We start from the raw sequence: 25734 nt of genomic DNA on the forward strand, positions 1-25734 counted from the left end.
CAAATTGCTTTATTGGCATGATGTAACAATGTACATATTGCCAAAGCTAATTTTGGAAATTTACAATATAACCAAGGGTCAAAATAACCAACACATTCAACAATAACAAAGGTTAGTGAACTCAGCCCCAGGACCAGCTGGATGAGGGGACTGAGACTTCAGTGTGTTAGTAGAACAGGTTAGTGAACTCAGCCCCAGGACCAGCTGGATGAGGGGACTGAGACTTCAGTGTGTTAGTAGAACAGGTTAGTGAACTCAGCACCAGGACCAGCTGGATGAGGGGACTGAAACTTCAATGTGTTAGTAGAACAGGTTAGTGAACTCAGCCCCAGGACCAGCTTGATGAGGGGACTGAGGCTTCAGTGTGTTAGTAGAACAGGTTAGTGAACTCAGCACCAGGACCAGCTGGATGAGGGGACTGAGGCTTCAGTGTGTTAGTAGAACAGGTTTGTGAACTCAGCCCCAGGACCAGCTGGATGAGGGGACTGAGACTTCAGTGTGTTAGTAGAACAGGTTTGTGAACTCAGCCCCAGGACCAGCTGGATGAGGGGACTGAGACTTCAGTGTGTTAGTAGAACAGGTTAGTGAACTCAGCCCCAGGACCAGCTGGATGAGGGGACTGAGGCTTCAGTGTGTTAGTAGAACAGGTTAGTGAACTCAGCCCCAGGACCAGCTGGATGAGGGGACTGAGACTTCAGTGTGTTAGTAGAACAGGTTTGTGAACTCAGCCCCAGGACCAGCTGGATGAGGGGAATATTTTCTTTGCTCAGCTCTTGGCATTGCTGGGCTTGGTAATGATATGAGAGGGGGTCACTGTATTTTAGATGTTTCCAAAACTAATCTTTCTCTCTCTCCCTCCCTCTCTCGCTGTCTCGCTCTGTCTCCCTCCCTCTCTGTCTCCCTCTCTCTCTCCCCCTCCCTCCCTCCTTCCTTCCTTCCCTCCCTCCCTCCCTCCCTCCCTCCCGCTCTCTCTGTCTCCCTCTATCTCTCTCTCTCCCTCACCCTCTCTCTCTCTAGCTGCCAATGGAGTTGAGGGTGTGGCCCTGTATGTGGGTATTGTAGCCGTAGCTCTCTGTCTGACCCTCATCCTCATCGTGGTGGTCCTGGTCTACCGCCGTAAGAAGGAGGGTCTGGACGCTGACGTAGCGGACTCGTCCATCCTGACCACGGGCTTCCAGCCTATGGGCATCAAGCCTAGCAAGCCAGGTGTGTGGGCACCTCGGCACCGGGCCCCCTGGCCCCCGCCCTCATACCATCTACTGTCCCTTGTGTTCCCTAGTCTCACCATACTCGTCTACTGTCCCTTGTGTTATCTAGTCTCACCATACTCGTCTACTGTCCCTTGTGTTCCCTAGTCTCACCATACTATCTACTGTCCCTTGTGTCATCTAGTCTCACCATACTCATATACTCAGCATTTTTTGTAATGCTGCTATTGTTGTGTTGTTTTTCGCTCGTGACTGTGTGTGTGTGTGTGTGTGTGTGTGTGTGTGTGTGTTGGTGTGTGTTGGCTTGTTGCTCCTCTCCTCTGACTCACCATAGAATCCTTTCTAAACTCTGCCTGCTAATCCTCCTCAGAGTCTCTCTGTCTCGGAGTTCTGGCTGGAATTGATTGTGGCTGAAGAGAGAGAGAGAGAGAGAGAGAGAGAGAGAGAGAGAGAGAGAGAGAGAGACTGAATGATAATGGAATTCTGCTGTGTTTGTGTGCTTCTATTTCTGTGAGTTTGTTTATTTTTTTCTCTCTCTCTTTTTCTCTCCCTATCTGTGGGTGTGTGTGTTTGTGTGTGAATCGTTGAGGTTTGAAAGCACTAGATTATCTGTGAGATTTCCTATGATGATTCCTGTGATGTGACGGTGTGTGTGTGTGTGTGTGTGTGTGTGTGTGTGTGTGTGTGTGTGTTTATGTGTGTGTGTGTGTTTATGTGTGTGTGTGTGTGTGTGTGTGTGTATGTGTGTGTGTGTGTGTGTGTGCGTGCGTGCGCGCGTGCGTGTTCTGTTTCTGTTCTGTTGTGCTGTCAGGGTCTGTATTTCCGTTGGGAGCACCGTGTTCACTCCTCTGATCTGTTTTAGAGAACTCCCATCTGCTTACCATCCAGCCGGACCTAACCACAACGACCACCAGCTACCAAGGAACCCTGCGCTCGCGCCACGACGGCACCACACACACCGGCACCGCTAAGTTCTCAATGACCAACGGTCCGCTCCTGGACCCCCTACCCAACGGGTCGCACCACACCTTACACAACGGGAAGATGACCTCTGACCCTGCGGAGTTTATGACCCGCCTGTCCAATCAGACGTACTTCAAGACGTTGCCGCGGGACGTGGCTAACACCTCGTATGGGACATTCAACTTCCTGGGGGGTAGACTCACCATCCCCAACACAGGTAACAACTGATTGATAAATTCAAGGATTCTTTTTTGAAAACGTATATATTTTAAGAAAAATAATATTTTTTTTGTTTTAACATCATCATGGCAGTGACTCTGTGTGAGTCTGTGTGAGTCTGTGTGAGTCTGTGTGACTGTGTGAGTCTGTGTGACTCTGTGTGAGTCTGTGTGAGTCTGTGTGAGTCTGTGTGACTCTGTGTGACTCTGTGTGAGTCTGTGTGAGTCTGTGTGGCTCTGTGTGACTCTGTGTGAGTCTGTGTGAGTCTGTGTGACTCTGTGTGACTCTGTGTGAGTCTGTGTGACTCTGTGTGACTCTGTGTGAGTCTGTGTGAGTCTGTGTGAGTCTGTGTGACTCTGTGTGACTCTGTGTGACTCTGTGTGAGTCTGTGTGGCTGTCACGTGTGCTCCCTCTCCAGCCTCTAGGTCACCAGGCTGCTAGTTCGTTTACCTGCGCATCATCAGACTCACCTGGACTCCATCACTTCCCTGATTACCTTCCCTATATACAGTGGGGCAAAAAAGTATTTAGTCAGCCACCAATTGTGCAAGTTCTCCCACTTAAAAAGATCAGAAGAGGCCTGTAATTCTCATCATAGGTACATTTCAACTATGACAGACAAAATGAGAAAATCCAGAAAATCACATTGTAGGATTTTTTATGAATTTATTTGCAAATTATGGTGGAAAATAAGTATTTGGTTAATACACCCTATTCCCTATGGGCCTTGGTTAATACACCCTATTCCCTATGGGCCTTGGTTAATACACCCTATTCCCTATGGGCCTTGGTCAATGCACCCTATTCCCTATGGGCCTTGGTTAATACACCCTATTCCCTATGGGCCTTGGTTAATGCACCCTATTCCCTATGGGCCTTGGTTAATACACCCTATTCCCTATGGGCCTTGGTTAATGCACCCTATTCCCTATGGGCCTTGGTTAATGCACCCTATTCCCTATGGGCCTTGGTTAATACACCCTATTCCCTATGGGCCTTGGTTAATGCACCCTATTCCCTATGGGCCTTGGTTAATGCACCCTATTCCCTATGGGCCTTGGTTAATGAACCCTATTCCCTACGGGCCCTGGTTAATGCACCCTATTCCCTATGGGCCTTGGTTAATGCACCATATTCCCTATGGGCCTTGGTTAATGCACCCTATTCCCTATGGGCCTTGGTTAATGCACCCTATTCCCTATGGGCCTTGGTCAATGCACCCTATTCCCTATGGGCCTTGGTTAATACACCCTATTCCCTATGGGCCTTGGTTAATGCACCCTATTCCCTATGGGCCTTGGTTAATACACCCTATTCCCTATGGGCCTTGGTTAATACACCCTATTCCCTATGGGCCTTGGTTAATGCACCCTATTCCCTATGGGCCTTGGTTAATACACCCTATTCCCTATGGGCCTTGGTTAATGCACCCTATTCCCTATGGGCCTTGGTTAATGCACCCTATTCCCTATGGGCCTTGGTTAATACACCCTATTCCCTATGGGCCTTGGTTAATGCACCCTATTCCCTATGGGCCTTGGTTAATGCACCATATTCCCTATGGGCCTTGGTTAATGCACCATATTCCCTATGGGCCTTGGTTAATGCACCCTATTCCCTATGGGCCTTGGTTAATGCACCATATTCCCTATGGGCCTTGGTTAATACACCCTATTCCCTATGGGCCTTGGTTAATACACCCTATTCCCTATGGGCCTTGGTTAATGCACCCTATTCCCTATGGGCCTTGGTAAATACACCCTATTCCCTATGGGCCTTGATTAATACACCATATTCCCTATGGGCCTTGGTTAATGCACCATATTCCCTATGGGCCTTGGTTAATGCACCCTATTCCCTATGGGCCTTGGTTAATACACCCTATTCCCTATGGGCCTTGGTTAATGCACCCTATTCCCTATGGGCCTTGGTTAATGCACCCTATTCCCTATGGGCCTTGGTTAATGCACCCTATTCCCTATGGGCCTTGGTGAATGCACCCTATTCCCTATGGGCCTTGGTTAATACACCCTATTCCCTATGGGCCTTGGTTAATGCACCATATTCCCTATGGGCCTTGGTTAATACACCCTATTCCCTATGGGCCTTGGTTAATGCACCATATTCCCTATGGGCCTTGGTTAATACACCCTATTCCCTATGGGCCTTGGTTAATGAACCCTATTCCCTATGGGCCTTGGTTAATGCACCCTATTCCCTTTGGGCCTTGGTTAATGCACCCTATTCCCTATGGGCCTTGGTTAATGCACCCTATTCCCTTTGGGCCTTGGTTAATGCACCCTATTCCCTATGGGCCTTGGTTAATGCACCCTATTCCCTATGGGCCTTGGTTAATGCACCCTATTCCCTATGGGCCTTGGTCAATGCACCCTATTCCCTATGGGCCTTGGTTAATGCACCCTATTCCCTATGGGCCTTGGTTAATACACCCTATTCCCTATGGGCCTTGGTCAATGCACCCTATTCCCTATGGGCCTTGGTTAATACACCCTATTCCCTATGGGCCTTGGTTAATGCACCCTATTCCCTATGGGCCTTGGTTAATACACCCTATTCCCTATGGGCCTTGGTTAATGCACCCTATTCCCTATGGGCCTTGGTTAATGCACCCTATTCCCTATGGGCCTTGGTTAATACACCCTATTCCCTATGGGCCTTGGTTAATGCACCCTATTCCCTATGGGCCTTGGTTAATGCACCCTATTCCCTATGGGCCTTGGTTAATGAACCCTATTCCCTACGGGCCCTGGTTAATGCACCCTATTCCCTATGGGCTCTGTTTAAATGAGGTGCACTACATAAGGAATAGGGTGCCATTTGGGACTAAATCTGTATGAGTGTCTACATTAGTGTTCCAGACTGTATGGAGAGGGAGAATCCACTTCAGGTTACCTTCAGGTTCAGACTGTATGGAGGGAGAAACCACTTCAGGTTCAGTCTGTATGAAGGGAGAAACCACTTCAGGTTCAGACTGTATGAAGGGAGAATCCTCTTCAGGTTCCCTTCAGGTTCAGACTGTGTGGAGGGAGAAACCACTTCAGGTTCAGACTGTATGAAGGGAGAAACCACTTTAGGTTCAGACTGTATGAAGGGAGAATCCACTTCAGGTTCCCTTCAGGTTCAGACTGTATGGAGAGGGAGAAACCACTTCAGGTTCAGACTGTATGAAGGGAGAAACCACTTCAGGTTCAGACTGTATGAAGGGAGAAACCACTTCAGGTTACCTTCAGGTTCAGACTGTATGGAGGGAGAAACCACTTCAGGTTCCCTTCAGGTTCAGACTGTATGGAGAGGGAGAAACCACTTCAGGTTCAGACTGTATGGAGGGAGAAACCACTTCAGGTTCAGACTGTATGGAGGGAGAAACCACTTCAGGTTCCCTTCAGGTTCAGACTGTATGGAGAGGGAGAATCCACTTCAGGTTCAGACTGTATGAAGGGAGAAACCACTTCAGGTTCAGACTGTATGAAGGGAGAAACCACTTCAGGTTCAGACTGTATGAAGGGAGAATCCACTTCAGGTCCCCTTCAGGTTCAGACTGTATGGAGAGGGAGAAACCACTTCAGGTTACCTTCAGGGTCAGAGTGTATGGAGAGGGAGAATCCACTTCAGGTTACTTTCAGGTTCAGACTGTATGGAGGGAGAAACCACTTCAGGTTACCTTCAGGTTCAGACTGTATGAAGGGAGAAACCACTTCAGGTTCAGACTGTATGAAGGGAGAATCCACTTCAGGTTCAGACTGTATGGAAAGGGAGAAACCACTTCAGGTTCAGACTGTATGGAGGGAGAAACCACTTCAGGTTCAGACTGTATGGAGGGAGAAACCACTTCAGGTTCCCTTCAGGTTCAGACTGTATGGAGAGGGAGAATCCACTTCAGGTTCAGACTGTATGAAGGGAGAAACCACTTCAGGTTCAGACTGTATGAAGGGAGAATCCACTTCAGGTTCAGACTGTATGAAGGGAACACTTCAGGTTCAGACTGTATGAAGGGAGAAACCACTTCAGGTTCAGACTGTATGAAGGGAGAATCCACTTCAGGTTACCTTCAGGGTCAGACTGTATGGAGGGAGAAACCACTTCAGGTTCCGACTGTATGGAGAGGGAGAAAGCAGGTTACCTTCAGGTTCTGGTGATGATTACCTAGGAACCACTGACTAGACTTCTTTTTCAAACTGCCAAGATGGAAAAACGTCTAAAGAAACTTTAAAATGTCAAGTACAATTGGTACAATAGTATAATTAAAACAATACATCACTACTTCAGCCACATTCATATGGGTTCATTTGGAAAGCGATGTTCTATTTTAAAACAACTGAAGTCCGTTTTTAGATGAGCCATATCTGAACACGGACAGTAATTACGGTCAAACGGAGGGAGAGCTGTATCAGGACGGAACATGGAGAGAGGTAAAGACATCCAGGAAACGACTTTAGACCAAATGACCTCAATTAGAACCTTCATCATTAATGACATCACAGCGGCTAGTCGTGGATGACTGACGCACACAACGTTATGGACAAGCCTTAATGGTTTGGTAATGTAGAGCATCAGCCAGTCTGGGATCCTTTTTGTCTTCTCTTGTCTCTCCTCCTCTCCCCATTCAGTAGTTATATAGGTGACAACATGTTGACCAGATCATTCAGTAGTTAGTTATATAAGTGACAACTTGTTGGTCAGTGTTTCTGTTGGCCAGAACATTCAGTAGTTAGTTATATAAGTGACAACAGTGTTTCTGTTGACCAGATCATTCAGTAGTTAGTTATATAAGTGACAACAGTATTTATGTTAGCCAGATCATTCAGTAGTTAGTTATATAAGTGACAACAGTGTTTCTGTTAGCAAGATCATTCAGTAGTTAGTTATATAAGTGACAACATGTTGGTCAGTGTTTCTGTTGACCAGATCATTCAGTAGTTAGATATATAAGTGACAACATGTTGGTCAGTGTTTCTGTTGGCCAGATCATACAGTAGTTAGTTATATAAGTGACAACAGTGTTTCTGTTAGCAAGATCATTCAGTAGTTAGTTATATAAGTGACAACATGTTGGTCAGTGTTTCTGTTGGCCAGATCATACAGTAGTTAGTTATATAAGTGACAACATGTTGACCAGATCATTCAGTAGTTAGTTATATAAGTGACAACAGTGTTTCTGTTAGCAAGATCATTCAGTAGTTAGTTATATAAGTGACAACATGTTGGTCAGTGTTTCTGTTGACCAGATCATTCAGTAGTTAGATATATAAGTGACAACATGTTGGTCAGTGTTTCTGTTGGCCAGATCATACAGTAGTTAGTTATATAAGTGACAACAGTGTTTCTGTTAGCAAGATCATTCAGTAGTTAGTTATATAAGTGACAACATGTTGGTCAGTGTTTCTGTTGGCCAGATCATACAGTAGTTAGTTATATAAGTGACAACATGTTGGTCAGTGTTTCTGTTGGCCAGATCATACAGTAGTTAGTTATATAAGTGACAACAGTGTTTCTGTTAGCAAGATCATTCAGTAGTTAGTTATATAAGTGACAACATGTTGGTCAGTGTTTCTGTTGGCCAGATCATACAGTAGTTAGTTATATAAGTGACAACAGTGTTTCTGTTAGCAAGATCATTCAGTAGTTAGTTATATAAGTGACAACATGTTGGTCAGTGTTTCTGTTGACCAGATCATTCAGTAGTTAGTTATATAAGTGACAACAGTATTTATGTTAGCCAGATCATTCAGTAGTTAGTTATATAAGTGACAACAGTGTTTCTGTTGACCAGATCATTCAGTAGTTAGTTATATAAGTGACAACATGTTGGTCAGTGTTTCTGTTGACCAGATCATACAGTAGTTAGTTATATAAGTGTGAACATGTTGACCAGATCATTCAGTAGTTAGTTATATAAGTGACAACATGTTGGTCAGTGTTTCTGTTGGCCAGATCATTCAGTAGTTAGTTATATAAGTGACAAAATGTTGGTCAGTGTTTCTGTTAGTCAGATCATTCAGTAGTTAGTTATATAAGTGACAACATGTTGGTCAGTGTTTCTGTTGACCAGATCATTCAGTAGTTAGTTATATACAGTGGGGCAAAAAAAGTATTTAGTCAGCCACCAATTGTGCAAGTTCTCCCACTTAAAAAGATGAGAGAGGCCTGTAATTTTCATCATAAGTACACTTCAACTATGACAGACAAAATGAGAAAAATGTTTCCAGAAAATCACATTGTAGGATTTTTAATGAGTTTATTTGCAAATTATGGTGGAAAATAAGTATTTGGTCAATAACAAAAGTTTATCTCAATACTTTGTTATATACCCTTTGTTGGCAATGACAGAGGTCAAATGTTTTCTGTAAGTCTTCACAAGGTTTTCACACACTGTTGCTGGTATTTTGGCCCATTCCTCCATGCAGATCTCCTCTAGAGCAGTGATGTTTTGGGGCTGTTGCTGGGCAACACGGACTTTCAACTCCCTCCAAAGATTTTCTATGGGGTTGAGATCTGGAGACTGGCTAGGCCACTCCAGGACAACTATCTCTGCAGCACTCCACCAATCAGGCATTTATGGTAGAGTGGCCAGATGGAAGTTACTCCTCAGTAAAAAGCACATGACAGCCCACTTGGAGTTTGCCAAAAGGCACGTAAAGACTCTCAGACCATGAGAAACAAGATTCTCTGGTCTGATGAAAGCAAGATTGAACTCTTTGGCCTGAATGCCAAGCGTCACATCTCAAGGGAACCTGGCACTGTCCCTACGGTGAAGCATGGTGGTGGCAGCATCATGCTGTGGGGATGTTTTTTAAGCGCAGGGACTGGGAGACTAGTCAGGATCAAGGGAAAGATGAACGACGGAAAGTACAGAACGATCCTTGATGAAAACCTGCTCCAGAGCCCTCAGGACCTCAGTCTGGGGTTAAGGTTCACCTTCCAACAGGACAACAGCCCTAAGCACACAGCCAAGACAATGCAGGAGTGGCTTTGGGACAAGTTTCTATATGTCCTTGAGTGGCCCAGCCAGAGCCGATCGAACATCTTTGGAGAGACATGAAAATAGCTGTAGCAATGATGTTGTTTTATTAGAAGTTTGCAAACATTTCTAAAAACCTGTTTTTGCTTTGTCATTATGGGGTATTGTGATGTCATTATGGGGTATTGTGATGTCATTATGGGGTATTGTGATGTCATTATGGGGTATTGTGATGTCATTATGGGGTATTGTGATGTCATTATGGGGTATTGTGATGTCATTTTGGGGTATTATGTGTAGATTGATGAGTAAATGCTAACATTCACCAGCTGTATGGTGGCAGGGGGAAAGTATTTCCGTGGTAGCAGGGTTGAGATAACCACTTCTGCATTGGGGAAAGTGGAAGAAGCTTTTTCAATTCCCTGGAGGGGATGGCTAGCTCTCTCATGAGTAGTTGATTGTCACACCTCAGCTTTCTCACCTCTTCCTGCAGTGCTGTTAGCTTGGCTGTGTGTTCCTCTGTTAGCTGGGCTGTGTGTTCCTCTGTTAGCTGGGCTGTGTGCTCCTCTGTTAGCTGGGCTGTGTGTTCCTCTGTTATCTGGGCTGTGTGGTCCTCTGTTAGCTGGGCTGTGTGGTCCTCTGTTAGCTGGGCTGTGTGTTCCTCTGTTAGCTGGGCTGTGTGTTCCTCTGTTAGCTGGGCTGTGTGTTCCTCTGTTAGCTGGGCTGTGTGTTCCTCTGTTAGCTGGGCTGTGTGTTCCTCTGTTAGCTGGGCTGTGTGTTCCTCTGTTAACTGGGCTGTGTGGCCCTCTGTTAGCTGGGCTGTGTGTTCCTCTGTCAGCTGGGCTGTGTGTTCCTCTGTCAGCTGGGCTGTGTGGCCCTCTGTTAGCTGGGCTGTGTGTTCCTCTGTTAGCTGGGCTGTGTGTTCCTCTGTTAGCTGGGCTGTGTGTTCCTCTGTTAGCTGGGCTGTGTGTTCCTCTGTCAGCTGGGCTGTGTGGCCCTCTGTTAGCTGGGCTGTGTGTTCCTCTGTCAGCTGGGCTGTGTGTTCCTCTGTCAGCTGGGCTGTGTGTTCCTCCAAAGAGGCCGCTTGCGTGGGGGAGGAACTCTGCTGCCATTATTAGGCGCTTCACACCTCTCACTTCGTACTTCAGTGCCAATTAATGTTGAATCCCGTTCTCTCCTTCTTGACAAAGTTAGACACTTCTTTTCTATTCTTCGTGAAGTTAATTAAGTATCTGGAGATTATTATAATGTTCTTTTCATTCTAGGTTTGGAAAGTAGCTTCAGACTGAATGTTTCTTGCTCAGTTGCAGGTTGGATGATATCTTAGGGTTTCTGCTCCTTTTGCTTGTTTCTGGTTTGTCAGACAGTTTGCAGGATAATTCTAGGCTGTAAGAATCCTTGGTTGTAAAAAATGCTTCCATTTAATGTTATTCAAAATCAGGTTGTAGGTTTGGCGTTCTGATTTGGATGTTATGTTGTGTATGGTCGTATCCTGTATATGTCGTGGTTTAAACAACCCTAAATCTCTGTCTCTGTCTCTGTCTCTGTCTCTGTCTCTGTCTCTGTCTCTGTCTCTCTCTCTCTCTGTCTCTGTCTCTCTCTCAGTCTCTCTCTCTCTCTGTCTCTCTCTCTCTCTCTCTCTCTCTCTCTCTATACATGTACTGTATGCTGTCACATATTGTATGCCACTGAGGTGCGGTCTTCTTCTGTGGTGGTATTTATGTTAGGATTAATTCTTCTTCTTCTCTACTGTTGTTGTTGTTTAGGCATCAGCCTGCTGATCCCTCCAGAGGCCATCCCCAGGGGAAAGATCTATGAGATATATCTCACCGCTCAGAGGAAGGAAGATTTAAGGTGGGGCTATTTAACTCTGACTCACTGACTGGTCCCCTGCTGTGTGACTAACCTGCTGGTCCCCTGCTGTGTGACTAACTGGCTGGTCCCCTGCTGTGTGACTAACTGGCTGGTCCCCTGCTGTGTGACTAACCTGCTGGTCCCCTGCTGTGTGACTAACTGGTTGGTCCCCTGCTGTGTGACTAACTGGCTGGTCCCCTGCTGTGTGACTAACTGGCTGGTCCCCTGCTGTGTGACTAACTGGCTGGTCCCCTGCTGTGTGACTAACTGGCTGGTCCCCTGCTGTGTGACTAACCTGCTGGTCCCCTGCTGTGTGACTAACTGGCTGGTCCCCTGCTGTGTGACTAACCTGCTGGTCCCCTGCTATGTGACTAACTGGCTGGTCCCCGGCTGTGTTCCTGTGTGACTAACTGGCTGGTCCCCTGCTGTGTGGCTAACTGGCTGGTCCCCTAATGTGTGGCTAACTGGCTGGTCCCCTGCTGTGTGGCTAACTGGCTGGTCCCCTGCTGTGTGGCTAACTGGCTGGTCCCCTGCTGTCTGACTAACTGGCTGGTCCCCTGCTGTGTGGCTAACTGGCTGGTCCCCTGCTGTGTGACTAACTGGCTGGTCCCCTGCTGTGTGGCTAACTGGCTGGTCCCCTGCTGTGTGGCTAACTGGCTGGTCCCCTGCTGTGTGGCTAACTGGCTGGTCCCCTGCTGTCTGACTAACTGGCTGGTCCCCTGCTGTGTGACTAACTGGGTGGTCCTCTGCTGTGTGGCTAACTGGCTGGTCCCCTGCTGTCTGGCTAACTGTCTGGTCCCCTGCTGTGTGGCTAGCTGGCTGTAACCCTGCTGTGTAACTAACTGGCTGGTCCCCTGCTGTGTGGCTAACTGGCTGGTCCCCTGCTGTCTGACTAACTGGTTGGTCCCCTGCTGTGTGGCTAACTGGGTGGTCCCCTGTTATGTGACTAACTGGTTGGTCCCCTGCTGTGTTGCTGTGTGACTAACTGGCTGGTCCTCTGCTGTGTAGCTAACTGGCTGGTCCCCTGCTGGGTGACTAACTGGCTGGTCCCCTGCTGTGTGACTAACTGGCTGTAACCCTGCCGTGTGGCTAACTGGTTGGTCCCCTGCTGTGTGACTAACTGGCTGTAACCCTGCTGTGTGGCTAACTGGCTGGTCCCCTGCTGTGTGGCTAACTGGCTGGTCCCCTGCTGTGTGACTAACTGGCTGTGTGTGTGTGTGTGTGTGTGTGTGTGTGTGTGTGTGTGTGTGTGTGTGTGTGTGTGTGTGTGTGTGTGTGTGTGTGTGTGTGTGTGTGTGTGTGTGTGTCCACGTATACCACGGCTAAGGGTTGTTCTTATGCACAACGCTTTGCGGAGGGCCATATACTGTACCACAAACCCCCAAGGTGCCTAATGCTATTATAAACTGGTTACCAATGTAATTAGACCAGAACAGAAAGAGGAGTGGGAGGCCCTGGTGCACAACTGAGCCAGAGGACAAGTGCATTAGTGTCTAGCTTGAGAAACAGACGCCTCACAAGTCCTCAACTGGCAGCTTCACTAAATAGTACCCGCAAAATACCAGTCTCAACGTCAACAGTGAAGAGGTGACTCCGGGATGCTGGCCGTCTAGGCAGAGTTGCAAAGAAAAAGCCATATTTTGCGGGTACTATTTAAGGAAGCTGACAGTTTCTCAAACTAGACACTCGAATGTACTTGTCCTCTTGCTCAGTTGTACACTGGGGCCTCCCACTCCTCTTTCTATTCTGGTTAGAGCCAGTTTGCACTGTTCTGTGAAGGGTTGTAGTACACAGCGTTGTCTGAGATCTTCAGTTTCTTGGCATTTTCTCGAATGGAATAGTATTCATTTTTCAGAACAAGAATAGACTAACGAGTTTAACAAGAAAGGTCTTTGTTTCTGGCCATTTTGAGCCTGTTATCAAACCAACAAATGCTGATTCTCTAGATTCTCAACTAGTCTAAAGGCCAGTTTTATTGCTTCTTTAATCAGGACAACAGTTTTTAGCTGTGCTAACATAATTACAAAATGGTTTTCTAATGATTAATTAGATTAGCTAACACAACGTGCCATTGGAACACAGGAGTGATGGTTGCTGATAATGGGCCTCTGTACGCCTATGTCGATATTCCATTTAAAAATCAGACGTTTCCAGCTACAATAGTCATTTACAACGTTAAAACAATGTCTACACTGTATTTCTGATCAATTTGATGCTATTTTAATGGACAAACATTTAGCTTTTCTTTCAAAAACAAGGACATTTCTAAGTGACCCCAAACTTTTGAACGATAGTGTATTTTAAAAAATAAAATAAAATGGCGTCCACCGCTGTGATCAAACAACGCAACCTTCTGACTCCTGAGGGATTATGGGAAGACCTCTGCTATCCCGTCCACACTTGTTACCCCTAGTGACCGGTTGTGACGTCATCTCCTGACATCCTCAGGACATGGATAGACAATCATCAGTCAATCTTCCGCCTGCGTGTGTTTGTTATTCCATAAGGAGCCGCTACATGTGGCTACCATTACTGCTAGCATTACCCAAGGCTGAGAGGGGTGTGGCCAATATACCACGACTAAGGGCTGTTCTTATGCACCCAGGTTATAATGTCTGATACACCACGGCTGTCAGCCAGTCGGCATTCAGGGCTTTGAAACACCCAGTTTATCATGGTAAATTAATAACAGGGCATGCTTTATACAAGTGCTGCTCTCTTTAAGTGAAATTAATTGTTTGGAAGCAGCTGTTTACTCAACGGGGTAAATTATTGCTCCTGGGTTCAGAATAACAAACAAAACACACTCATACACACACATACACACTCATACACACACATACACACACACACTCATGCACACACACAGGAGAACATAGCTCTTCAGTAGTAAATTAGGATTCAGTAGTTTATTACCATAGAGTATGTCTGCAGTGTATTACCATAGAGTAAGACTGTAGTGTATTACCTTGGAGTAAGACTGTAGTTTATTAACATAGAGTAAGACTGTAGTTTATTACCATAGAGTAAGACTGTAGTTTATTACCATATAGTAAGACTGTAGTTTATTCTCAGTGGTTTATTACTATAGAGTAATACTGTAGTTTATTACCATAGAGTAAGACTGTAGTTTATTACCACAGAGTAAGACTGTAGTTTATTACCATAGAGTAAGACTGTAGTTTATTACCACAGAGTAAGACTGTAGTTTATTACCATAGAGTAAGACTGTAGTTTATTACCACAGAGTAAGACTGTAGTTTATTACCATAGAGTAAGACTGTAGTTTATTACCATAGAGTAAGACTGTAGTTTATTACCACAGAGTAAGACTGTAGTTTATTACCACAGAGTAAGACTGTAGTTTATTACCATAGAGTAAGACTGTAGTTTATTACCATAGAGTAAGACTGTAGTTTATTACCATGGATTTCAGAGTTTGACTGCAGCTTATTCTCCACACTGCATGGCCTTGTTAACAAGGATCATTGCAGCTCACAGCACCAGTACCAGTTAGCCAGCGCCTCTGATGTATTGTGTTCTACCTCTAGCTAGCTACTGCAGATGATCTATATGTATGATGGTAAAGTAGCATCAGCTCATTAGTGACTGTAAACAACTGATGAATAAAGCCCTGCTGTCTTTCCTCCTCCACCTTGATCCCTTAACTCTCTTTCCCCCAACCCTTATACACCCCCTCTCCCCTCTGGCCCCTACCCTACCCTCATCTAACCCTTCCCCACTACCCTCTACCCCCCTCTCCTCCCGTCTCTCCTCTGCCCTGTACCCTCTACCCCCCTCTCCTCCCATCTCTCCTCTGCCCTGTACCCTCTACCACCCTCTCCTCCCGTCTCCCCCTCTGGCCCCTCAACTACCCTCATCTAACCCTTCCCCACTACCCTCTACCATTCTCCCCTCCCGTCTCCCCTCTGCCCCTACCCTCTACCACCCTCTCCTCCCATCTCTCCTCTGCCCCTACCCTCTACCCCCCTCTCCTCCCGTCTCCCCTCTGCCCCTAACCTCTACCCCCCTCTCCTCCTGTCTCTCCTCTGCCCTGTACCCTCTACCCCCCTCTCCTCCTGTCTCCCCTCTGCCCCTACCCTCTACCTCCCTCTCCTCCCGTCTCTACCCCCTCCTCCCCTCTGCCTACTCCCCATAACGCCTACTCCCCATAACCCCTCCTCTCTCTCCACCCATGCAGGTTACCCCTGGTGGGCTGCCAAACCCTGCTGAGTCCCATAGTGAGCTGTGGTCCTCCGGGGGTGGTTCTGACGCGGCCCACAATTCTCAGCATGGACCATTGTTCTGACGCCTGTCCTGAGAACTGGGCCATCAGGCTGAAGAAACAGAACTACGAAGGCGTCTGGGAGGTGAGAACACAGACACACACACACAGACACACACACACACACAGACACACACACACACACACACACACATTCACACGTGAGAGGAACAACATTATAGCTAGATTACTTTTTTTATTTATTTTATTTTGTGTAGCCCTTTTTTTGTGACTGGTTTTTGTTCCAGCCCAACTCACTAATTGAGCACAAACACAGAAGCTATAGGATGGGAGCTACTGTACATACGCCTGGTGTTTGAGGAAATAGAACAATCGCAGGGAGCCCCGTAGGACGGCGCACAAATAGCCCAGCGCCGTCCGGGGTAGAGGATGGTTTGGCCGGGGGGGGGGGGGGGGGGGGGGCTGAGCGAGGGGGTGTTAATACTTGGATGGGAGAACGCCTGGGAATACCAAGTGCTGTAAGCTTCAAAAAAAGAAAAATTACATTTTTAAAAAAAAATCAACCATGCGCAGTTATTCAAATGAAGTGCGCACTTCTCCAAGAGGAATTCAATTCTCTCCTCAAACGTCTCCTCTGACATTTAAATTGCATATAACCTCGAGGTACTTCTTAAAGCTCTTAAACCCTGTGTTTCTGACCCCCTGACACCAATTACAAAGACACCCTCTATACAGTACTGTCCCCTGGGCTACAGAGCCGTTCCCCTCTCTACTCTACCTGTAGACTACATTAGAAAGCAGTGCAGAGATCCAACCTCCCCTCACCTTCATATAAATTCTTCAATGTCTGTGTGTCAGCTCAGGAATACTGTATGTCAGAGTAGTGAGAGAGAAAGAGAGAGAGGGGGGGAGGGAGGGAGAGAGGATGAATGAGAGGTCTGTGGGAGGGAGGGAGGGAGGGAGGGAGGGAGGGAGGGAGGGAGGGAGGGAGGACGAATGAGAGGTCTGTGGGTGGGAGGGAGGGAGGGAGGGAGGGAGGGAGGGAGGGAGGGAGGGAGGGAGGGAGGGAGGGAGGGAGGGAGGGAGTCATTTTGAAAATCAAGTATACTTTAAATGCCCGGATGTCGTAGTCATTTGGGCTTTGACGTCAGCTGATTGTTAGATATGGGGGATGTGCTGCTGAAATCAACGAATAGAAACATCAAGCCACTTTCTCCATGTGTGCAGTTTCTAAAATCTAGTATTGGTTTGAAATGCATGGATGTTGTACTCATCTCACCTCTTCATCTAGTAGAATTAGTATGTATACTTAACCACAATGCATTTGGAAGAGGTGGGCTGAGAGTGATTCGGCCCCTTCATACCGTACAACTCAACAAGGCTACTTCGTTTGGAACATGCCGGAATTGCGAAGCTTCTGCTGTGATAATTAAATTTAGGCTAAGTAGTTTTTTTTGTTGCTCTTAAAATGATCACAATTATTTAATCGTAGGCTACATCTATGAAATAAGTATTTAAAAAAACACTTTGTTTCTAGTTCTCGTGGCCTTCGTCAAAGCTTTGAAACTAAATACAAAAAAAAAAAACATATTTTGATTTGTGCGTCGGCACCGAGGGGACTCAGGGCCTTAGCTGTGTTATTGATGTGATGCTAATCAGGCCTTTTGAACATATGGATTGGTTTAGTTCTGTAGTCTACCTATTCAATTATTTAATTTATAGATCAAGCCTTAGTAGTCATTCTGATCTCGTTCTCAATGATCAGTGCTTTAGTTCATTATGTTACTGTCTAGCGGTTCTGAATGTGTGATGCAGCCGACTGTCCATGTTGTTTTGCAATAGAATTTTGATTTGACCCTTTGAACAGTTTAAGTGTGGCTACTAGGCTACACAGGATGTTGAAATGGAACCAAATCATCTGTTTCTGCCTTCAGTCCTTTTTCATAAGGGTAGATGGGTTATGGGGGAATGGTATACGTCTAATGTGATAGTCTGACTATAAACAGCCTGAGTAGGTCTTATAACCAGCCTGAGTAGGTCTATAACCAGCCTGAGTAGGTCTATAACCAGCCTGAGTAGGTCTATAACCAGCCTGAGTAGGTCTATAACCAGCCTGAGTAGGTCTATAACCAGCCTGAGTAGGTCTATAACCAGCCTGAGTAGGTCTATAACCAGCCTGAGTAGGTCTATAACCAGCCTGAGTAGGTTTATAACCAGCTTGAGTAGGCCTATAACCAGCCTGAGTAGGTCTATAACCAGCCTGAGTAGGTCTATAACCAGCCTGAGTAGGTCTATAACCAGCCTGACTAGGTCTATAACCAGCCTGAGTATGTCTATAACCAGCCTGAGTAGGTCTATAACCAGCCTGAGTAGGTCTATAACCAGCCTGAGTAGGTCTATAACCAGCCTGAGTAGGTCTATAACCAGCCTGAGTAGGACTATAACCAGCATGAGGAGGTCTATAACCAGCCTGAGGAGGTCTATAACCAGCCTGAGTAGGCCTATAACCAGCCTGAGGAGGTCTATAACCAGCCTGAGTAGGTCTATAACCAGCCTGAGTAGGTCTATAACCAGCCTGAGTAGGTCTATAACCAGCCTGAGTAGGTCTATAACCAGCCTGAGTAGGACTATAACCCGCCTGAGTAGGTCTATAACCAGCCTGAGTAGGCCTATAACCAGCCTGAGGAGGTCTATAACCAGCCTGAGTAGGTCTATAACCAGCCTGAGGAGGACTATAACCCGCCTGAGTAGGTCTATAACCAGCCTGAGTAGGCCTATAACCAGCCTGAGTAGGTCTATAACTCCATTTTCACATTGTTACAACACTGTATATACAGTTGTGGCCAAAAGTTCTGAAAATGACACCATTTTCAAAAAGTTTTCTGCCTCAGTTTGTATGATGGCAATTTGCATATACTCCAGAATGTTATGAAGAGTGATCAGATGAATTGAAATTAATTGCAAAGTCCCTCTTTGCCATGCAAATGAACTGAATCCCCAAAAAACATTTCCACTACATTTCAGCCCTGACACAAAAAGACCAGCTGACATCATGTCAGTGATTCTCTCGTTGACGAGGACAAGGCTGGAGATCAGTCTGTTATGCTGATTGAGTTTGAAAAACAGACTGGAAGCTTCAAAAGGAGGGTGCTTGGAATCGTTGTTCTTCCTCTGTCAACCATGGTTACCTTTTTTTATTTTACTAGGCAAGTCAGTTAAGAACAAATTCTTATTTTCAATGATGGCCTAGGAACAGTGGGTTAACTGGTCTAGGAACAGTGGGTTAACTGGTCTAGGAACAGTGGGTTAACAGCCTGTTCAAGGGCAGAACGACAGATTTGTACCTTGTCAGCTCGGGGATTTGAACTTGCAACCTTTCGGTTACTAGTTCAACGCTCTAACCACTAGCCGCAAACTTTGTGGAAATTAATATTTGTGTCATTCTCAAAACTTTTGGCCACGACTGCATACACAATATGACATTTGTAATGTCTTTATTCTTTTGGAACTTCTGTGAATATAATGTTTACTGTTAATTTTTATTGTTTATTTCACTTTTGTGTATTGTCTTGCTTTGGCATTTTTAACATATTTTAACATCTGTTTTCCACGCCAATAAAGCCCCTTGAATTGAATTGAATTGAATTGAATTGAATGGAGAGAGAAATACCTAAAACTAAAACTAAAACTATTTGAGTGTGTCATTGAACCAATTGTACTTTATGGCAGCGATGTGTGCAAAATAACACTTGCAAAACAAGATTTCACCCAATGGGACAAACACCCCATTGAAACCCTGCATGCAGAGTTCTGTATGATTCTCCTACATGTCCAGAGGAAAACTACAAACAATGCATGCAGAGCAGAATTAGGCCAATATCCACTAATAATAAAAACTCAAAAAATAGCAATTAAGTTTTGAAAACATCTAAAATACAGTGACCCCCTCTCATATAATTACCAAGCCCTGCAATGCCAAGAGCTGGGCAAAGAAAAGTCCCCTCATCCAGCTGGTCCTGGGGCTGAGTTCACAAACCTGTTCTACTAACACACTGAAGCCTCAGTCCCCTCATCCAGCTGGTCCTGGGGCTGAGTTCACGAACCTGTTCTACTAACACACTGAAGTCTCAGTCCCCTCATCCAGCAGGTCCTGGGGCTGAGTTCACTAACCTGTTCTACTAACACACTGAAGTCTCAGTCCCCTCATCCAGCAGGTCCTGGGGCTGAGTTCACTAACCTGTTCTACTAACACACTGAAGCCTCAGGACCAGAACATCCAATTAATCAGGATAAACCAAATTACAACACAGTCAAAACAAAACTACATTGCTTATTGGGAAACACAAACACAAAGCAAAATGCAGTGCTATCTGGCCCTAAATGGACAGTACACTGTGGTTAAATATTACACCGTGGCTCAGTGAGCACAGCCTTGCCATTGAGAAGGTTAGACCCAGGAAAACCTGGCTCCCTGTAGAGGAAAGGCTGTGCAACCACTGCACCACAGCAGAACCTGAGACGGAGCTGCATTTCCTGACAAAATGTACAAAAATATAAAACAATTAGAGTGTCATTTCCCCAAATTTTAAACTATTTTTCAAGGTTTCAAAGGCCTCTCTGATGAGAATAGGCTACCCCTTATTATTGTAATATTGTAAATATCCAAAGTACGCTGTACATTGTTACGTAATGTCAATAAAGCAAATTTGTCACAATCGTTACATAAATATCCAGACCAGGCTGCAGAGCGAGTAGAGTTCCACATTTGATTGATCGTGAAACTTAAAAAAAATAACGAACGTCACAATATGTAGCGCACACAGGCACTAACACAAAACAATATCCCACAACGCAGGTGGGAAAAGGAACACACTAAGTATGATCCCCAATTAGAGTCAACGATATTCAGCTGCCTTCAATTGGGAACCATACACACACACCAACATAGAAAAATACTATCCAGAAACCCCCTAGTCACGCCCTAACCTATACACCATAGAGAACCCTGAGGGCTCTCTATGGTAAGGGCGTGACAAAATTGACTTGATGGAGAGAGACAGAGACAGAGGTGAAAAGAAGGAGATGGAATGATGAGTAGAGGAGACCTCTCTCCTCTTCTCTCCTCTCCTCTCCTCTTCTCTCCTCTCCTCTCCTCTCCTCTCTTCTCTTCTCTCCCCTCCTCTTCTCTACTCTTCTCCCCTCTTCTTTCATCTTCTCTTCTCTTCTTTTCTCTCATCTCCTCTCCTCTTCTCTTCTCTTCTCTCCTTTCCTCTCCTCTCCTCTCCTCTCCTCTCCTCTCCTCTCCTCTCCTCGCCTCTCCTCTCCTCTTCTCTTCTCTTCTCTTCTCTTCTCTCTTCTTCTTTCATCTCCTCTCCTCTCCTCTCCTCTCCCGCCTCTCGTCTTATCTTCCCTTCCTCCTCTCTGCTCTTCTATTTTATTATCATCAGTCTTTGTCATTCTGCCTGGAGTGTAAATTGAGGTTGAGAGTTGTCCTCCTCTCTCTCTCTCTCTCGCTCTCTCTCTCTCTCTCTCTCTCTCTCTCTCTCTCTCTCTTCCTCTCTCTCTCTCTGTCTTCCTCTCTCTCGCTCTCTCCCTCTCTGTCTGTCTCTCTGCTTTACTGTTTGTAGGGGTTATTGGCCTGGGGTTGACAGGGGCAGGGGATGGAGGTGGCTTTTTCTTTCCGGGTGGCTGCAGCAACGGTTCAGCATATCAGGAGGGGAGGTAGAGAGGGTGTTGGGGCGTAGGTCTTCTTTCATGTTCAATATTGGGCATAAATGATTTACCCCTCCGTGTAGGTGGGCGGTGGGATGTCAGAGCGATAGATTGGCCTGTCGAAGTCTGAGGTTAGAGCTGCACGTTTAATCATCAGCCTCTGGCTCAGATATATCTCTGTCTCTCTGCCTCTCTGTCTCTCTGTCTCTCTGCCTCTCTGTCTCTCTGTCTCTCTGCCTCTCTGTCTCTCTGTCTCTCTCTCTGCCTCTCTCTCTCTCTCTCTCTCTCTCTCTCTCTCTGTCTCTCTCTCTTTGTCTCTCTCTGTCTCTCTCTCTGTCTCTCTCTGTCTCTCTCTCTAAGTCTCTCTCTGTCTCTCTCTGTCTCTCTCTCTCTCTGTCTCTCTCTGTCTCTCTCCCTGGGTAGTTTCCCTAATCTATTCCCTATGCAGTCCACTACGTTTGACCAGAGCCAATGTCAAAAGTTGTTTCAAAATCCATGTTGTACATCACTGTTGAACATCACTGTTGAACATCACTGTTGAACATCACTGTTGTACATCACTGTTGAACATCACTGTTGAACATCACTGTTGAACATCACTGTTGAACATCCATCCACATCCACAACACACCAAATGTTACACACGCACACTTCATACACACACACACACCTCATACACACGCACACTTCATACACACACACACGCCTCAGACATACAAACACCTCAAACACACAAACACTTCATACACACCTACCTCATACACACACACCTCATACACACACCTACCTCATACACACACACCTCATACACATACCTACCTCATACACACACACACGTCATACACATCTCATACACACACCTCTCATACACACACACCTCACCACAACCTCACTGTGTGCTCTTGGGATAATAGCAGTCATGTCATAACACTATGTCCAGATGACACAGGACAAAACAACCATCTCATAACACTATGTCCAGATGACACAGGACATAACAACCATCTCATAACACTATGTCTAGATGACACAGGACATAACAACCATCTCATAACACTATGTCTAGATGACACAGGACATACAGCCATGTCATAACACTATGTCCAGATGACACAGGACATAACAACCATCTCATAACACTATGTCCAGATGACACAGGACATACAGCCATGTCCTAACACTATGTCCAGATGACACAGGACATAACAGCCATGTCATAACACTATGTCCAGATGACACAGGACATAACAACACACTATGTCCAGATGACACAGGACATAACAACCATGTCATAACACTATGTCCAGATGACACAGGACATAACAACCATGTCGTAACACTATGTCCAGATGACACAGACATGAATAGCACATGCCATGTGCATACTCTGTATAGAAAATAAAGCAACGCATATCAGCAAACACCTGAATGTGGTGACATCACCACAGCATTGAGAGGTACAGTCTAACATCACCACATCATTGAGAGGTACAGTCTAACATCACCACAGCATTGAGAGGTACAGTCTAACATCACCACATCATTGAGAGGTACAGCCTAACATCACCACGGCATTGAGAGGTACAGCCTAACATCACCACGGCATTGAGAGTTACAGCCTAACATCACCACGGCATTAAGAGGTACAGCCTAACATCACCACGGCATTGAGAGGTACAGCCTAACATCACCACAGCATTGAGAGTTACAGCCTAACATCACCACAGCATTGAGAGGTACAGCCTAACATCACCACAGCATTGAGAGGTACAGCCTAACATCACCACAGCATTGAGAGGTACAGCCTAACATCACCACAGCATTGAGAGGTACAGCCTAACATCACCACAGCATTGAGAGGTACAGCCTAACATCACCACAGCATTGAGAGGTACAGCCTAACATCACCACAGCATTGAGAGGTACAGCCTAACATCACCACAGCATTGAGAGGTACAGTCTAACATCACCACAGCATTGAGAGGTACAGCCTAACATCACCACAGCATTGAGAGGTACAGCCTAACATCACCACAGCATTGAGAGGTACAGCCTAACATCACCACAGCATTGAGAGGTACAGCCAAACATCACCACAGCATTGAGAGTTACAGTCTAACATCACCACAGCATTGAGAGTTACAGTCTAACATCACCACAGCATTGAGAGGTACAGCCTAACATCACCACAGCATTGAGAGGTACAGCCTAACATACCATAGAACTAGTGTAAAACACATGAAAATAACAAAATAAAACAGAAGATGAAATAATACCAGTACTGATACATGATGACTAGATTGATGTGAACGCTACAATAACATATGATATGATAACACCGGTCACTAGAGCGGAACTGGAGGACAGACAAGGAGGACAGACTATGGGGAGATACATGACACATGACTAGACATGCTAATAAACATCCTAAACACATGCTAATAAACATCCTAAACCTACTGTTGCAGATACATGACACATGACTAGACATGCTAATTAACATCCTAAACACATGCTAATAAACATCCTAAACCTACTGTTGCAGATACATGACACATGACTAGACATGCTAATAAACATCCTAAACCTACTGTTGCAGATACATGACACATGACTAGACATGCTAATAAACATCCTAAACCTACTGCTGCAGACACATGACACATGACTAGACATGCTAATTAACATCCTAAACCTACTGCTGCAGACACATGACACATGACTAGACATGCTAATTAACATCCTAAACCTACTGTTGCAGATACATGACACATGACTAGACATGCTAATTAACATCCGAAACCTACTGCTGCAGACACATGACACATGACACATGACTAGACATGCTAATTAACATCCTAAACCTACTGCTGCAGACACATGACACATGACTAGACATGCTAATTAACATCCTAAACCTACTGTTGCAGACACATGACACATGACTAGACATGCTAATTAACATCCTAAACCTACTGCTGCAGACACATGACACATGACACATGACTAGACATGCTAATTAACATCCTAAACCTACTGTTGCAGATACATGACACATGACTAGACATGCTAATAAACATCCTAAACCTACTGCTGCAGACACATGACACATGACTAGACATGCTAATAAACAGCCTCAACCTACTGCTGCAGACACATGACACATGACTAGACATGCTAATAAACATCCTAAACACATGCTAATAAACATCCTAAACCTACTGCTGCAGATACATGACACGTGACACATGACTAGACATGCTAATTAACATCCTAAACCTACTGCTGCAGACACATGACACATGACTAGACATGCTAATTAACATCCTAAACCTACTGCTGCAGACACATGACACATGACTAGACATGCTAATTAACATCCTAAACCTACTGTTGCAGATACATGACACATGACACATGACTAGACATGCTAATAAACAGCCTCAACCTACTGTTGCAGATACATGACACATGACTAGACATGCTAATTAACATCCTAAACCTACTGTTGCAGATACATGACACATGACTAGACATGCTAATTAACATCCTAAACCTACTGTTGCAGATACATGACACATGACTAGACATGCTAATAAACATCCTAAACCTACTGTTGCAGATACATGACACATGACTAGACATGCTAATTAACATCCTAAACCTACTGCTGCAGACACATGACACATGACACATGACTAGACATGCTAATAAACATCCTAAACACATGCTAATAAACATCCTAAACCTACTGTTGCAGATACATGACACATGACTAGACATGCTAATAAACATCCTAAACCTACTGCTGCAGACACATGACACATGACTAGACATGCTAATTAACATCCTAAACCTACTGTTGCAGATACATGACACATGACACATGACTAGACATGCTAATAAACATCCTAAACCTACTGTTGCAGATACATGACACATGACTAGACATGCTAATAAACATCCTAAACCTACTGCTGCAGACACATGACACATGACTAGACATGCTAATAAACATCCTAAACCTACTGTTGCAGACACATGACACATGACTAGACATGCTAATAAACATCCTAAACACATGCTAATTAACATCCTAAACCTACTGTTGCAGATACATGACACATGACTAGACATGCTAATAAACAGCCTCAACCTACTGCTGCAGACACATGACACATGACTAGACATGCTAATAAACAGCCTCAACCTACTGTTGCAGATACATGACACATGACACATGACTAGACATGCTAATAAACATCCTAAACACATGCTAATTAACATCCTAAACCTACTGTTGCAGATACATGACACATGACTAGACATGCTAATAAACAGCCTCAACCTACTGCTGCAGACACATGACACATGACTAGACATGCTAATAAACATCCTAAACACATGCTAATTAACATCCTAAACCTACTGTTGCAGATACATGACACGTGACTAGACATGCTAATAAACATCCTAAACCTACTGTTGCAGATACATGACACATGACTAGACATGCTAATAAACATCCTAAACACATGCTAATAAACATCCTA

At 45.2% G+C, this 25734-nt stretch overlaps 1 protein-coding gene across 1 annotated transcript in view; it reads left to right on the forward strand.

Moving 5' to 3' along the window:
• The window catches only part of LOC118945988 (netrin receptor UNC5A-like), a 149144-nt gene that overhangs the window by 48921 nt on the left and 74489 nt on the right, over window positions 1-25734 (forward strand). The window contains exons 4-7 of the mRNA XM_036969654.1: window positions 1018-1229; window positions 2073-2388; window positions 11136-11223; window positions 15425-15593. Coding sequence (XP_036825549.1) covers window positions 1018-1229; window positions 2073-2388; window positions 11136-11223; window positions 15425-15593 — 785 coding nt within the window. The remainder of the gene's footprint in view (window positions 1-1017; window positions 1230-2072; window positions 2389-11135; window positions 11224-15424; window positions 15594-25734) is intronic.

The sequence above is a fragment of the Oncorhynchus mykiss genome, chromosome 31 (genome assembly GCF_013265735.2).
Source record: "Oncorhynchus mykiss isolate Arlee chromosome 31, USDA_OmykA_1.1, whole genome shotgun sequence".
NCBI classification, from domain to species: Eukaryota; Metazoa; Chordata; class Actinopteri; order Salmoniformes; family Salmonidae; genus Oncorhynchus; species Oncorhynchus mykiss.